At 38.1% G+C, this 13,839-nt stretch overlaps 1 protein-coding gene across 1 annotated transcript in view; it reads left to right on the top strand.

The window, feature by feature from the left end:
• SLC10A2 (solute carrier family 10 member 2) overlaps positions 1 to 6,217 on the top strand; it is a 21,830-nt gene extending 15,613 nt beyond the window's left edge. The window contains exons 4-6 of the mRNA XM_004384187.3: positions 1,332 to 1,525; positions 2,644 to 2,801; positions 6,093 to 6,217. Of these exons, the coding sequence (XP_004384244.2) occupies positions 1,332 to 1,525; positions 2,644 to 2,801; positions 6,093 to 6,217 (477 nt within the window). The remainder of the gene's footprint in view (positions 1 to 1,331; positions 1,526 to 2,643; positions 2,802 to 6,092) is intronic.
• Positions 6,218 to 13,839: the final 7,622 nt, after the last annotated feature.

Below are 13,839 nucleotides of genomic sequence, written 5' to 3'. Positions count from 1 at the left end.
CTGTGTCACTAAGGCTCCTATATATATATATATATATATATGTATACACACACACATACATATATATGTATGTATACACATGCACAACACACACAAGCACACAGTCAGTTCCTGGGTGAAACAAATGGTTAAGTGCTTGGCTACTAACCAAAAGGCCAGCTGTTCAAATTCACCCAGAGGCATGTTGGAAGAAAGACCTGGTGATCTAACATCAAAAAGTCACAGCCACTAAAAACCCTACCTGCAGTTCTATTCTGAAACACACTGAGTCAACATGAGTGTATGTGTGTATATATATATATATATATATATACACACACACGGGAGAAAGATGTGGTAGTCTGCCTCCATAAAGATTATAGCTTTGGATACTCTATGGGGCAGTTCAACAGCAATGGGTTTGGGTTTTTTTGGTACATATATGTATGTATACATATACATGTATGTATATGTACATATTATATATGTGTACATATACATATATAAATAACCATTCATCCCTTTCCACCATTTTCCGACTAGATGATATGAATATGGATAGCTATGAATATAGAGATACAGATAGAAACAGAGATACAGAGATAGACAGATAGGTGTATTTTGCTCCTTGGGAGACAAACTATTTGGTGTTCCTTGCTTCTCTGGAAAATAAACGTTTACAATCTCCAAATTTAAAAAAGTGAAAAGAGGAAACAATAACAACAGCTTATACTCCTATATGTCTGTTTACTTTAAGGAGCCCTGGTGGTGCAGTGGTTAAGAGCTTGGCTGTTAACCAAAAGGTCAGCAATTTGAATCCACCAGCCACTCCTTGGAAACCCTATGGGGCAGCTGTACTCTGTCCTGTAGGGTTGCTATGAGTTGGAATCGACTCAAAGGCAATGGGTTTTTCTTTACTTTGAGTTCTTTTATCCATTTTCCCATTACCATAACAATCATAACAGGTGGTTGGGACAGATCCTCCCTCCCCAATTACAAATGAAGAAACTAAAATTCGAAGTGTTTCATAATTTGCATAAGGAGACAGAGTAGGAGGAATCAGGAAGCCAGGTCTTCTACCTCTTAATCTAGCATTGTTTCTTTCACCTCAGCAGGGATAATTTGCAAGCTTCTCCAGGTTAATTGAGCTTGGAAGCATATGTCCTATTATTTTCTTTAAAATTAAGACGTGGGGCAAGCATCAGCTTTTTCAGTAGGCGGGTTGCAGCCTTCAAACTAGAATTACGTTAAGAGAACGTCATTATCACTACCCCGAATGGAAAGGAGATTGCTTTGGCTTCTTCTCTGCTAAACATATTTTGACTTCTTTTGAGACATGATTATTGAGTTAGCTTGTGCTTCTCTTCCAGATTGGTTCCATCACAGGAATGATCCTCATTATTCTCATAGCTGTGATTGGAGGAATACTGTACCAAGGTTCTTGGGTCATCAGTCCCAAACTGTGGATTATAGGAGCAATATTTCCTATGGCTGGTTACGTCCTGGGGTTTTTTCTGGCTAGAATAGCTGGACAGCCCTGGCACAGGTATGGGGTTTTCGTACATCAAATTGGGAATTTTCTTCTGTAGTAGCTGTCAATACTGACAACAAGTTCAAAGTCCTATTAGTCCTATTTCTGAATACTTGCTCTAAATAGACTCATTCATTCTTAAATTATGCAAATCCCCTAGAAAGAAAGTACTGACTGCCCCTTTTTTGCTCAAATTCTTCTTTCATACTCCTCCATTGCCATGCATCTTACTCTCCAGGCAGAGTGACCTTAAGAAAAGCAGTTAGATTGGCCTTGTAACATATGAGGGTTCCTGCAGCCAGCAACAAGGTGAAGTCATCATCAAAAGGTGCTGAATATTAGAACTTGGTTTAGCATTCATGGGTTTGATACTGGGTAAAAATATTTCTTCTCCTACTAGCCCATCTGAATCAATAGGCAGAGAGAAAAGCAGGCATCAGTGTATTTATAAGGTTGGGAAAGAGATCAGCAGCACTGGACAGTGGAAAGAGGACAGTGTTTGAGTCGAGGAGACCTGGGCTTGCCTTCTCACCATGCCACTTACCAACTGTGGGACCTCAGGGCAGACACTCTTTCTCTGAGTTTTCTCATCTCTAAAGTGGGGACAATAATGCCTACTTGATCAGGATTTTCTGATCAGCATTTAATCAGAAGAACAAATCCAATTTAACAATAAAACAAGTACAGGGGTGTTTGCTGCACCCCTGCTTTGTGCTCTGCACTGTGACCAATGACATAATTAAAAAGGGTGAAATAAAACCCCGCTGCCATTTATGGAACACTAATATAAATGAGCCAGCTTCACGCATATTTGTAGAAGTGTTTGTTCTCAGTGGTATTCCCTGGGTGGTGAAAATGTTCAAGTGTTCGACAATCTGAAAGTTTGGCGGTTCAAAGCCACCCAGAGGTGCCTCGGAAGACAGGCCTGGTGATCTGCTTCTGAAAGGTCACGGCCTTGAAAACCCTGTGGGGCAGCTCTACTCTGCACACATGGGGTCGCCATGAGTCGAAGTTGACTTAATGGTAGCTAACAAGAGCACTTGTTCTCAATATATCTGTTGTTAATGTCATACAGTAACAACACGAACCAAAACAACAGCAAAAAGCATATATTCTTTTAATATTTCTATAAGGTGCCGGACAGTTGCTTTGGAAACAGGGATGCAGAATACCCAGCTGTGTTCCACCATAGTGCAGCTCTCCTTCTCTCCTGAACAGCTCACCCAAATGTTCACCTTCCCGCTCATCTACAGCGTCTTCCAGCTGGTCTTCGCAGCACTATTATTGGCATGTAAGAATAATGCTCATCACGCTTCATTATGATGTTCTTCTCTGAGAAATCCTGGAGTTGCTTAAACGACATTTTTTTGGTCTCGTTTCCTGTTTCTGGCAGTGGACTGCACAAATAAATGAGAGGGAAAAACCACTCAACTGCTGACAAAAAAGATAGTAATTTTACCAGAAGTTTCTAGTGGACATTATTTTTAAGTGAAAAGTAATGGAATTTGTTCTCTCCTCTGATTTTTTTTTTTTCCCCTCAGTAATAGGGAGGCATATTAACCTGTTAGGACCATTTTATTGTGTGCCTTCCTAAATGCTTTCAGAGATCCAGGACTGGCCATTGTTTTTCAAAAGTAAACCCAAAATAGCCTTGGTATTGAAGTCCCTGGGTGGTGCAAATGGTTAACACTCTCCGCGGCTAACCAAAAACACGGAGGTTTGGGTCTACCCAGAGGCACCTCAGAAGAGAGGCCTTGTAGGCGACCTGCCTCTGAAAAGTCAGCACAGTTCTACTCTGACACACATGGGGTCACCATGAGTTGGAATCAACTCAACAGCAACTGGCATGTTGTGTAAATATAGGATATTTGGCATATAGGAAATTGGTATATATAGGATATTAAACGGCAGGCTTGTGTAGAAACACACACGTTTTTTAAATGCCCATGTAATTGAAGCAGTTGAAGCAAAAATGTTCTTTATTTAAAGTACTAGGGAAAGATAACCTGATTCTTAGCTTTACTCTGATGTAGTACACAGCTTTGATCCCCTCCCATTAGCACATGCTGGTCCTAACCTAGTTGACATTCTTCCCTATATTTTGTTTTCCATGAATTGATAATATTTAACCTACATTTTTAAATTATATTTTTAATTAAAGAAACTGTACTTTTGTAAACATCGTGGCATTTCAAGGGGGCGTGTCAAGCGAAGGTGCATGGCAAAAATGATGTGAACTGTTAAGCTATAAAATGCCTGGAGACACAGTTTTCATTTTTTGATTTTTCTGCTTAGCTCCAATAGTGAATTAAGCAACTTTCCCATGAGTCCTAATCGTACTCTGTACCAATGTCTTCGACTGAATCATTAAAGCATGGCTTTCCTTTGTAGAATATGACTTCTGAATCTACTGGAAGTACCCTACTGCTTTATCGCTAGCCCAGAAAACATAAATCCATTGCCAAATAACCTTTGCTTGCATGATAAAAGTATATCCAATTGGATACAACTTAAGATTTGGCCAAATAATTAGTTTGTGGTATCTACTAGATAAGCCAAAGAAAGTGGACTGGTTGATAGAACAATTAAATATATTTGCTAGTTGAATAACTAACCCAAAAGGGATTGATTGATTAGGGGGAATGATATAAAGGAGGTCACAGATATTGGTCTTACCCTTTCCCACATTTTATCAGTCGTTTATATGAAAAAAGTAAGTATCTTTATTAAGTCTATACAATGCCTGAAAATGTATTGGTAACATGATTAGAACTCTAATATATTTTGGAATAAAGAGCTTTGTCTTTATTTCGGAACAAAGAGGAAGGAAGGGAGGGAGGGCATAAATAAGATGTTTTGGTTAAATAAAAGCAGGGGCATTAAGTATAAGTTGAGGGAGTCTCAGCTCACAATTAGTTTATAATAGAAGTGTTGGGATGTTTTAATTGACCACAAGCGCAATTAAATTCAATGGTGTGGCTCAGTGGTTTAAAACTAATATAGTAATAGAAGCACAGGGACAAATTCAAAGGAAATATTGATCTTGATACTGATCTTTGAAAAGAATCTTGTCTCTCTCAGCCCTGAATCATAATGATAATTAACATTTAGCAAGCAATATTTTCCATAGGTCATGCTAGGCACTTTACTATTTTTTCTCATTTTAATGTTCTCTACTACCCATTGGGAATCCCTGGGTAGTACAAACAGTTAACACGCTTGGCTGCTAACTGAAAGGCTGGAGGTTCAAATCCATCCAGAAGCTCCTTGGAAGAAAGATCTGGTGATCCGCTTCCAAAAGATCACAGTTATGAAAACCCTATGAAGCACAGTTCTACTCTGAAACACATAGGGTCAGAATCAGCTCAAGGGCAACTGTTTTGTTCTGTTTTGTTTTTAACTGCCATATGAGGTAGATATGTTTGATTTTACATAAGGTATTGGAATTTAAGGGGTCCAATAAGTAAGACCCTTCTCTTCCTCTGCTGAGTTTGGAACCAGTTGAGAAGTAGGGGAAAAAATAAGATATTTAGATAATAAAATAGAACTTTTGCTACTGATAAAAGCAGTGAAAGTGCTTAATTGGAAAATATAGCTTGAATCTGAAGCTAATGGGCTTGTTAATACTGCTCCCCAACACTGTCTCACACATGTGTGCATAAAACACACACACACACACACACACACACACACACACACACTCTGCAGGTCAGTCCTTGGAAGGGAAAGCCTGTCCAAGTAAGCTGACCTAAAAAATAAGCTGCTAAATGGCTGCCATGAGTCTGAATCAACTTGATGGCAATGGGTTGGTTCTTTTTTTTTTTTTTTTTTTTTTTTTGGTGGGGGTTGGTTTACCAGAGACTATGAGTCGGAATTGACTCGACGGCAATGGGTTTGGTTTTTTTTTGTTTTAGCAGCTCCACAGGAGAGAGGAACGCTGATCACCAGTCAGCTAAGACACTCCTTATGCCATGGGAAAAAGTGAGTGAGGGCGGCAGGAATCCGGAAGTGTTATTCTAGCTCCTGTCCTTCCACAGAGGAGCATTAGGCCAGTATTGCACCTTAAAAAAACCAGTTGCTGTAGCGTCAATTCTGACTCGTCGCGACCTGAGAGGGCGAGTAGAATTGCCCCATAGGGTTTCCAAGGAGAAGCTGGTGGATTCACACTGCTGACCTTTCGGTTAGCAGCAATAGCTCTTAACCACTAAGACACCAGGGCTCCATACTGCACCGTAACAGGTGGTATATTAATCGAGAACTAGCACATTAACCGGGATATAGTAGTTCTGGATAAATACTTGCTGTTGTTGCTGTCATTGTCAAGTACCACTTGCAGTGCTGAGTGCCTGCAGAAGGCACGTGACTTCCTTGAGCAAATACACCCAAACCTCTTATGGTAGGTCTTCCTGAAGTTCAGTCATCCCTCTTATCCATGGGTGGTCATAGAAGCAAGAATGGTGATTTTTTTTCTCTAAGTAGCCTCTGGTCTACAGAAAATGCAAACTGCTTCATCAACCAAAGTAATTAATTTTGCATCTTATCATTATTGAATTTACTTAACTTTCTGTGCATTGTTTTCTAGTTTACATGGCACACAAGAAATGTGGGAAAAACAACGCAGAATTTCCAGACGGCAAAGATAACGACATAGTGTCCGAATCATCACTTTATAACGTGAACAGAGGATATCAACCAGATGAAAAGTAGACACCAGTGGACAAAGCAGAAGGACATTCTTCAACTATATTTAACTGTTTATTTTGGTGGAATAGCTGGCAGGAAAAAGTTGAAGTGAAAATTTAAATTCCAATTGAACTCGTATTTTGGATTCAGTACCAACTGACCGGTGATCCCATCCTTTAATGTGACAAACATAGTTTAAATATGTATATATACATATATACAATGTCATTGAACTATGCCAAGAAAATATCTTCATACTAAACCTGACAAAGCCAACACTGAGGACCTTGTAGGTCCTGAACTGAATTTTTACTCAGAATTTCAACACCCAGCAATGAGCACCTTACTTTTTCATGTTAAAATGGATGCAATTATTATCATAAAGTGACCAAGATTTTCTCCAGTATTTATGATTGCAAAAATATTGAAATGAAAATCTTTCACCTACATTTTAATCATTATTTTGGAAACTCTGCCACCTATTTATGTAACTTTGTAGTATAACATGAGAAAATACATGTCATTCTATATTTAAAAAAATAAAAAACCTTCTCCTGTGACAGTCCATGAACAGAAATGATAAAGAAGGGTTACTAGATAGATTCAATAACCAAATTGGAATCAGGTCTATAACTCATCAAGGATATTGTACATCCATTGCTCTACCTCAGAGGTCCAATGATGCCCACTAGATCTTTCAAGGAAAAACAGGATCCTTTCAAATGATCTGAATTTGCCTAAGAGCTCTTCAAACCCTGTAGAGAGACTTTCCTCAAGCTTTGCCTGTAGGAGGCAGGTCCACATTGGCTACTCTGACAGATATTTAGTTCATAAGAAGCACACATAGTAGGCATCATGGAGCAAGAAAGTGGCCAAGAGGCACAAAAACAAAAGTATTGGAAGAAACACCACTACTCCAGTGGGTGAATGCAACTCAATGAGCAACAAAGAGAAATAACATGTAAAAGCACAAACCTCCTTGAAATGTATGACTAGAGTCAATTAGATACGTGGTAATAAGTAGTGATAAGAAGATCAAGTCAAAGAAGGATCGAGAAAGTGAGTATTAAACAGTATTTGAAGAAGCCGAAGACAAGTCCCAGTTCCAGGAAGTAAGAAGGGCATTCCAGATGAGTTCCTTGGATGCTGTAAGTAGATGTAACTATAGGCAACAAGGAGGATTTGACAAATGGCAGCAGGATGTTATGGCAAGGGGGGAAATAATTGGTCAAGTCTTGGGTTCTCAATTACGAGGTCTTAATTGATTTCTATTACCTCATTCTGCAGCAAGATACAGCCATTCTTAACTCAGTTCTTCAAGGTTTAATTCCATTTTCGATTTGGACAATTTCACTGCCTCATAGATCCCCTTTCAAATGTTTTAGTTCCAAATGATATTTCCCGTTTAAATGATCTGAGTTCAGATCCTGCTGGTGCATCTAAGCATTAGAGGAACGTGAACTTAGCTCTTTTAAAAGAGAGATAAGGGGATTCTACTATTAAAAGTTGTAACATTTATTCTGTAAGCCTTCATCTTAAGTGAGAATAACAGCACAATTGGAAGGGCATAGTCAATGTCACTGAACTGTGCATGTAGAAATTTTTGAAATGGTGTACCTTTGGCTATGTGTATTTTCACCAAAAAAAAAAGGTTGAGAAGTTAGAGGGTTGACATGTTGTGGGGTTGTTAACCAATGTCATAAAACAACATGTGTACTACTGTTTCATGAGAAACTATTTGTTCTGTAAGCCTTCACCTGAAGTACAATAAAAAAAAAAAAGTTGTAACATTTATACATGTATACCTTTTTATACAAGGTACACATTTACAGTTGAATAAGGTCCCAATATATTTACACCATTAGATAAATTAAAGGGACTAGACATTTTTTGAAGGATAGTTGGGTAGGGGTCTTACAGATTTTCCTCTTAGGGAGTAACCAAGAATATGTTTCTTGGTGTGAAAGGAAGACTTTCAGTCTTTTAAGTACCTCCTACACTTTCCTTATCAAACAGAAAACAGTCAGGTGCATTAAAGACACACTGTGAATTCATAATTTTAACAGACCCAAAGTCCAGGCCCAGATGCCAGCAGCTGCAGTGACCATGCTCTTCCTCCTGCTGATCGAGATATGTAAGACAGAACTTGGCTTTCTTGCATGATGTGCTATCTTGTGAGCTGTGTTTTCTTTTTTCTAATGCACTGGAGGGAAGAAAATAGCTGAGGTTTTTAAAATGGCAGTTATTTTTAAATGAGTTGAAAAGCTGATTAAATTATGTATTTTATTGCCTCTGTGGGTATCATGTTTAATGAATATTTTATTTTAAAGGTTTGAATAAATAAAAATATTTTTTGTAATGTTTGGTCTATTTGCAACGTGTGTGACAACTGTCAAGATTTCTTCTCTGTTCAATCTTAGGGATATAAATAAGGTGGAATTACTCAGATATTAAATTGTTCTTTGAAAAATGCCCCAAAGAAACTCTTAATTAAATACTCTAATAATTAGGTCTCTTGCTGATGCTGATTGAGGTTTTCCAAAGAAAATTATACTGGGTGAACGTTAGTCAAAAACTCTTAAAAATAGTGTGACAATAATACCTGACATAAAATAATAACAGCATTACATGTACTACTTATAAATAATACCAGCATCTTCTATGTTCTATGAAAAAAGTGTATATGTACATATATAAAGAGAGAGAGAGAACATAAACTCTTAACTATTTTAATAGACAAGGGAATTCTGCTTTTACAAATTGTAACATTTATACATAACATTTATACAATGTATATTTCAATTGTGGTGCTCCTGCATTAAAATCTCTCATCAAAGAAACTTAAAGAACTTAAGGTTATGGACCTAACTGAACTTCTCAAAGACATCATTCTGTTCTACATCTAGGAATCTCTCACTCTTTTCCAATAGGACTCAATTTATCTTCCATGGTATATTTGACACCTCATTGCCTCTCAAGACTTCACCCCTTCGAAACCACGTTATTCTAGAACAGGAGTCTTCCAACTGTGGTATTGGGTACTTCTGGGAGTTCTTAAAATTGTCCAAGGCGTATGCAAGCATGGATAGGAAACCAAAACCAACTTCTGTTTCTCCAGCTTTCATCTGTACACTTTCCCAAATCTGCCCTGCCCAAGATACTCCAGGGCTTGAGTTGCCCCCCAGTTTTCCATTCCTACCTCCTTTTTCATTGCCGAGGTTCTCCCACTTGACAAAAGAAGACTTTAGTCTCATCCACCCTAATCTTACTGTGGTGCACTGGCCCAGGGTAGAATACCAAACAAAGGGACAATTCAAAATATTAGTTTATCAGAAAGGGTCCTTATCTTTCTAAATTGTATACATATTTATTTAAGACATTAGAAATTGGGCCCTTTGGCCTGTGTTAGAATATTTTGAATTCAGAAATACTTTAAAGTTGGAGGAAGCGAAGACAATTTTTTGTTCACCTAGCCACTTCTATCCCCAACTATTTAAAGTAATAATAATAATAATCACTCTTGAGGGCAATCCCACGAGAGCAAACAAGGAAGCACTGGTTACAAAAAAGCTGAAAGAGGACACATTTTTTTCATTCAAGAGATGACAAACTTATGATAAATCTCTGAACATTATCTATCCTAGACTTGGAATTCAGAAGTGAGATGGTTAACAAAGGAACTCATATTAACATATTTGTTGGAATTGAAAAGTAAAGGCAGATTTTTTTTTTTCTGACAGAAAGAAAGTTTGATTTGGCTGATTTGTTTGGCAAGGGCCCTTACTTTGCCAATTAGGTAATATGAATGGCATTTTCCATAACTCGTAAGAGCTGAATCTGCAACTCCAAGGTTTTAAAATATATTTAGTTAAAACGTGATGAGATAAAAAGCCCTTTTAAAAAATAATTGATCTAGAATGTATGAAAGACTCATGTAACTCAGTAAGAAGAAGGATAAGAAGGCAAGTAACCCAATTAAAACATGGGGAAAAAAATGTGAAGTTACTTCCCCAAAGAATGACAACTAAAGCAAATAAGTACATGACAATGGCAAACAAATACAGGGAAAGGTGCTCAACACCATTAATCATTAGGAAAATGCAAATTAAAACCACAATGACGTATCACTGCACCCCTACTTAAACAGCTAAAATGACAAATATTGATAATACCAAGTGCTGATGAGGATATAAATTGCAACTCTCGTAGATTGCTGATGGTATAGCCACAATTAACAGTGGTGGGATAATTTGGAAAAGCCTAGTGGTGATGGTTATACAACATGATAAGCATAATCAATGTTGCTGAATTGTACATGTAAAAATTGTTGAATTGGCAAAAGTTTTGTTATATATATTTTTACCACAATAAAATAAAAAATAAAACAGCCAGCAATTTCTTAAAAAGTTAAACACACACTAACCATACAACCCAGCAATCTCACACCTATGTATTTACCCAGTGTTACTAGAAGTAAAATAGTAACACAAAGCACATCAGGGAGTAGGAGGCCAGGGAAAGGATTAACTACAAAGAGGCATGAGGGAAATTTTAGGGGTGATAAATACATTCTATATGATTGTGGTGGTGGTTACACAACTTTATCTATTTGTCAAAATTCATAGAATTATTACCTTAAAATTGGTAGTTTTTATTCTATGTAAATCATATCTCAATAAAATTGATTAATAATTATACTGGCTAATACATCGTATCAGTAGTTGGAAAATATGGCCTTGGTGATAGAAACTATGCCAGAAATCACATGATAGAATTTTGCAAGACCAATGACTTCTTCATTGCAAATACCTTTCTTCACCAACATAAACAGCAACTATACACATGGACCTCACCAGACTAAACACACAGGAATCAAATCAGCTACATCTGTGGAAAGAGACAATGGAAAAGCTCAATATCATCAGTCAGAACAAGGTCAGGGGCCGACTGCGGAACAGACCATCAATTGCTCATATGCAAGTTCAAGTTGAAACTGAAGAAAATTAGAACAAGTCCACAAGAGCCAAAGTACTTTACCAAGTATGATATCCGTCTCCAGGGACTGATCCCTACTGATAACATGTTTGAAGAAAATCTAGAACAAGTCCACCTGAATTTAGAGACCATCTCAACAATGGATTTGACACATTGAACACTAATGACTGAAGACCAGATGAATTGTGGAATGACATCAAGGATATCACACATGAAGAAAGCAAGAGGTCTTTAAAAAGATAGGAAAAAAAGAAAAGACCAAAAGGGATGCCAGAAGAGACTCTGAAACTTGCTCTTGAACACTGAATAGGCTAAAGCAGAAGGAAGAAATGATGAAGTAAAAGAGCTGAACAGAAGATTTCAAAGGGCAGCTCAAGAAGACAGTATTATAATGACATGTGCAAAGACCTGGAGTTAGGAAACCAAAAGGGAAGAACACGCTCAGCATTTCTCAAGCTGAAAGAACTGAGGAAAAAATTCAATCCTCTAGTTGCAACATGCAAGGATTCTACAGGGAAAATATTAATGACCCAGGAAGCATCAAAAGAAGATGGAAGGAATTCAGAGTCACTATACCAAAAAGAACTGGCAGACATTCAACCATTTCAGGAGGTAGCATATGATCAGGAACTGATGGTACTGAAGGAAGAAGTCCAAGCTGCACTAAAGGCACTGGCGAAAAACAAGACTCCAGGAATTGACAGAATATCAACTGAGATGTTTCAACAAATGGGTGCAGCACTGGAAGTGCTAACTTGTCTATGTCAAGGAATTTGGAAGACAGCTACCTGGCCAACTGACTTGAAGAGATTCATATTTATGCCTATTCCAAAGAAAGGTGAGCCAATAGAATGCAGAAATTATTGAACAGTATCATTAATATTACAAGAAAGTAAAATTTTGCTGAAGATCATTCAAAGGCAGCTGCAGCAGTATATCAACAGGGAACTGCCAGAAATTCAAGCTGGATTCAGAAGAGTACATGGAACCAGGGCTATCATTGCTAATGTCAGATGAATCCTGGCTGAAAGCACAGAATACTAGAAAGATGTTTACCTGCGTTTTACTGACTATGCAAAGGCATTCAACTGTGTGAATCATAACGAATTATGGATAACATTGCAAAGAATGAGAATTCCAGAACACTTAATTGTGCTCATGAGGACCCTGTACATAGATCAAGAGGCAGTTGTTTGAACAGAATAAGGGGATACTGTGTGGTTTAACAACAGGAAAGGTGTGTGTCAAGGTTGTGTCCTCTCACCATACTTACTAATCTGTATGCTGGACAAATAATCCGAGAAGCTGGACTATATGAAGAAAAACAGGGCATCAGGATTGGAGGAACACTAACCAGGTGTTGTGCAGATGACATAACCTTGCTTGCTGAACGTGAAAAGGACTTGAAGAACTTACTAATGAATATCAAACACCACAGCCTTCAATATGGATTACAACTCAACATAAAGAAAACAAAAACCCTCACAACTGAACCAATAACCAATAACATAATAAACAGAGAAAATATTGAAGTTGTCAAGGATTTCATTTTACTTGGATCCACGATCAACACCCATGGAAGCAGCAGTCAAAAAATCAAAAGACACATTGCATTGGGCAACTGCTGCAAAATACCCCTTTAAAGTATTGAAAAGCAAAGATGTCACCTTGAAGACTAAGGTGCACCTGACTCAAACCATGGTGTTTTCAATTGCCTCATATTCATGTAAAAGCCGGACGATGAATACGAAAGATCAAGGAAGAATTTACGCCTTTGAATTGTGGTGTTGGCGAAGAATATTGAATATACCATGGACTGCCAAAAGAAGGAACAAATCTGTCTTGGAAGCACAACCAGAATGCTCCTTAGAAGCAATGAAGGCAAGGCTATGTCTCACATATTTTGGACATGTTATCAGGAGGGATCAGTCCCTGGAAAAGAACATCATACTTGGTAAAGTAGAGGGTGAGCAAAAAATAGGAAGATCCTCAGTGAGATGGACTGACACAGTGGCTGCAACAATGGGCTCAAGCATAACAATAATTGTTAGGATTGCACAGGACCAGGCAGTGTTTTGTTCTGTTGTACATGGTGTTGCTATGAGTCAGAACTGACTCGATGGCACCTAACAACGACAACACGTTGTAGAAAAATTATTCAATATTTTTATTTTCCCAACCCCTTCTGAGAATATTAAGTTAAAATTGGAGTATCTAAGTGAAAGAGTGGAGCCCAGGTTGCATAGTGGTTAAGAGCTCAGGTGCTAACCAAAAGGTCAGCAGTTCTAATCCACCAGTGACTCCTTGGAAACCTTATAGGGCAGTTCTACTCTGTCCTATAGGGTCACTATGAATCAGAATTGACTCGACAGCAACTAGTTTTTTGTTTTTTTTTTTTGTAAGTGAAAGAGTAAGGGGCTCTAGTGGTGCAATGGTTAAGCGCTTGGCTGCTAACTAGAAAGCCAGCAGTTCAAACCCACCGGTGGCTCTGTGGGAAGAAAGACCTAGCAACATGCTCCCATAAAGAGTACAGCCCAGGAAACCATTTGGGGCAGTTCTACTCTGTCATATAGGGTCGCTATGAGGTGGAATCAACCCAAGAGCACACAACAACAAGAAGTGAAAGAGTAACACGCATAATTAAGAACAAT

Source organism: Trichechus manatus, unplaced genomic scaffold (assembly GCF_000243295.1).
Source record: "Trichechus manatus latirostris isolate Lorelei unplaced genomic scaffold, TriManLat1.0 scaffold00118, whole genome shotgun sequence".
Taxonomy (NCBI): Eukaryota; Metazoa; Chordata; class Mammalia; order Sirenia; family Trichechidae; genus Trichechus; species Trichechus manatus.
The sequence above is the reverse complement of the archived record's forward strand: the minus strand, read 5'-3'. Positions and strand labels throughout refer to the sequence as shown.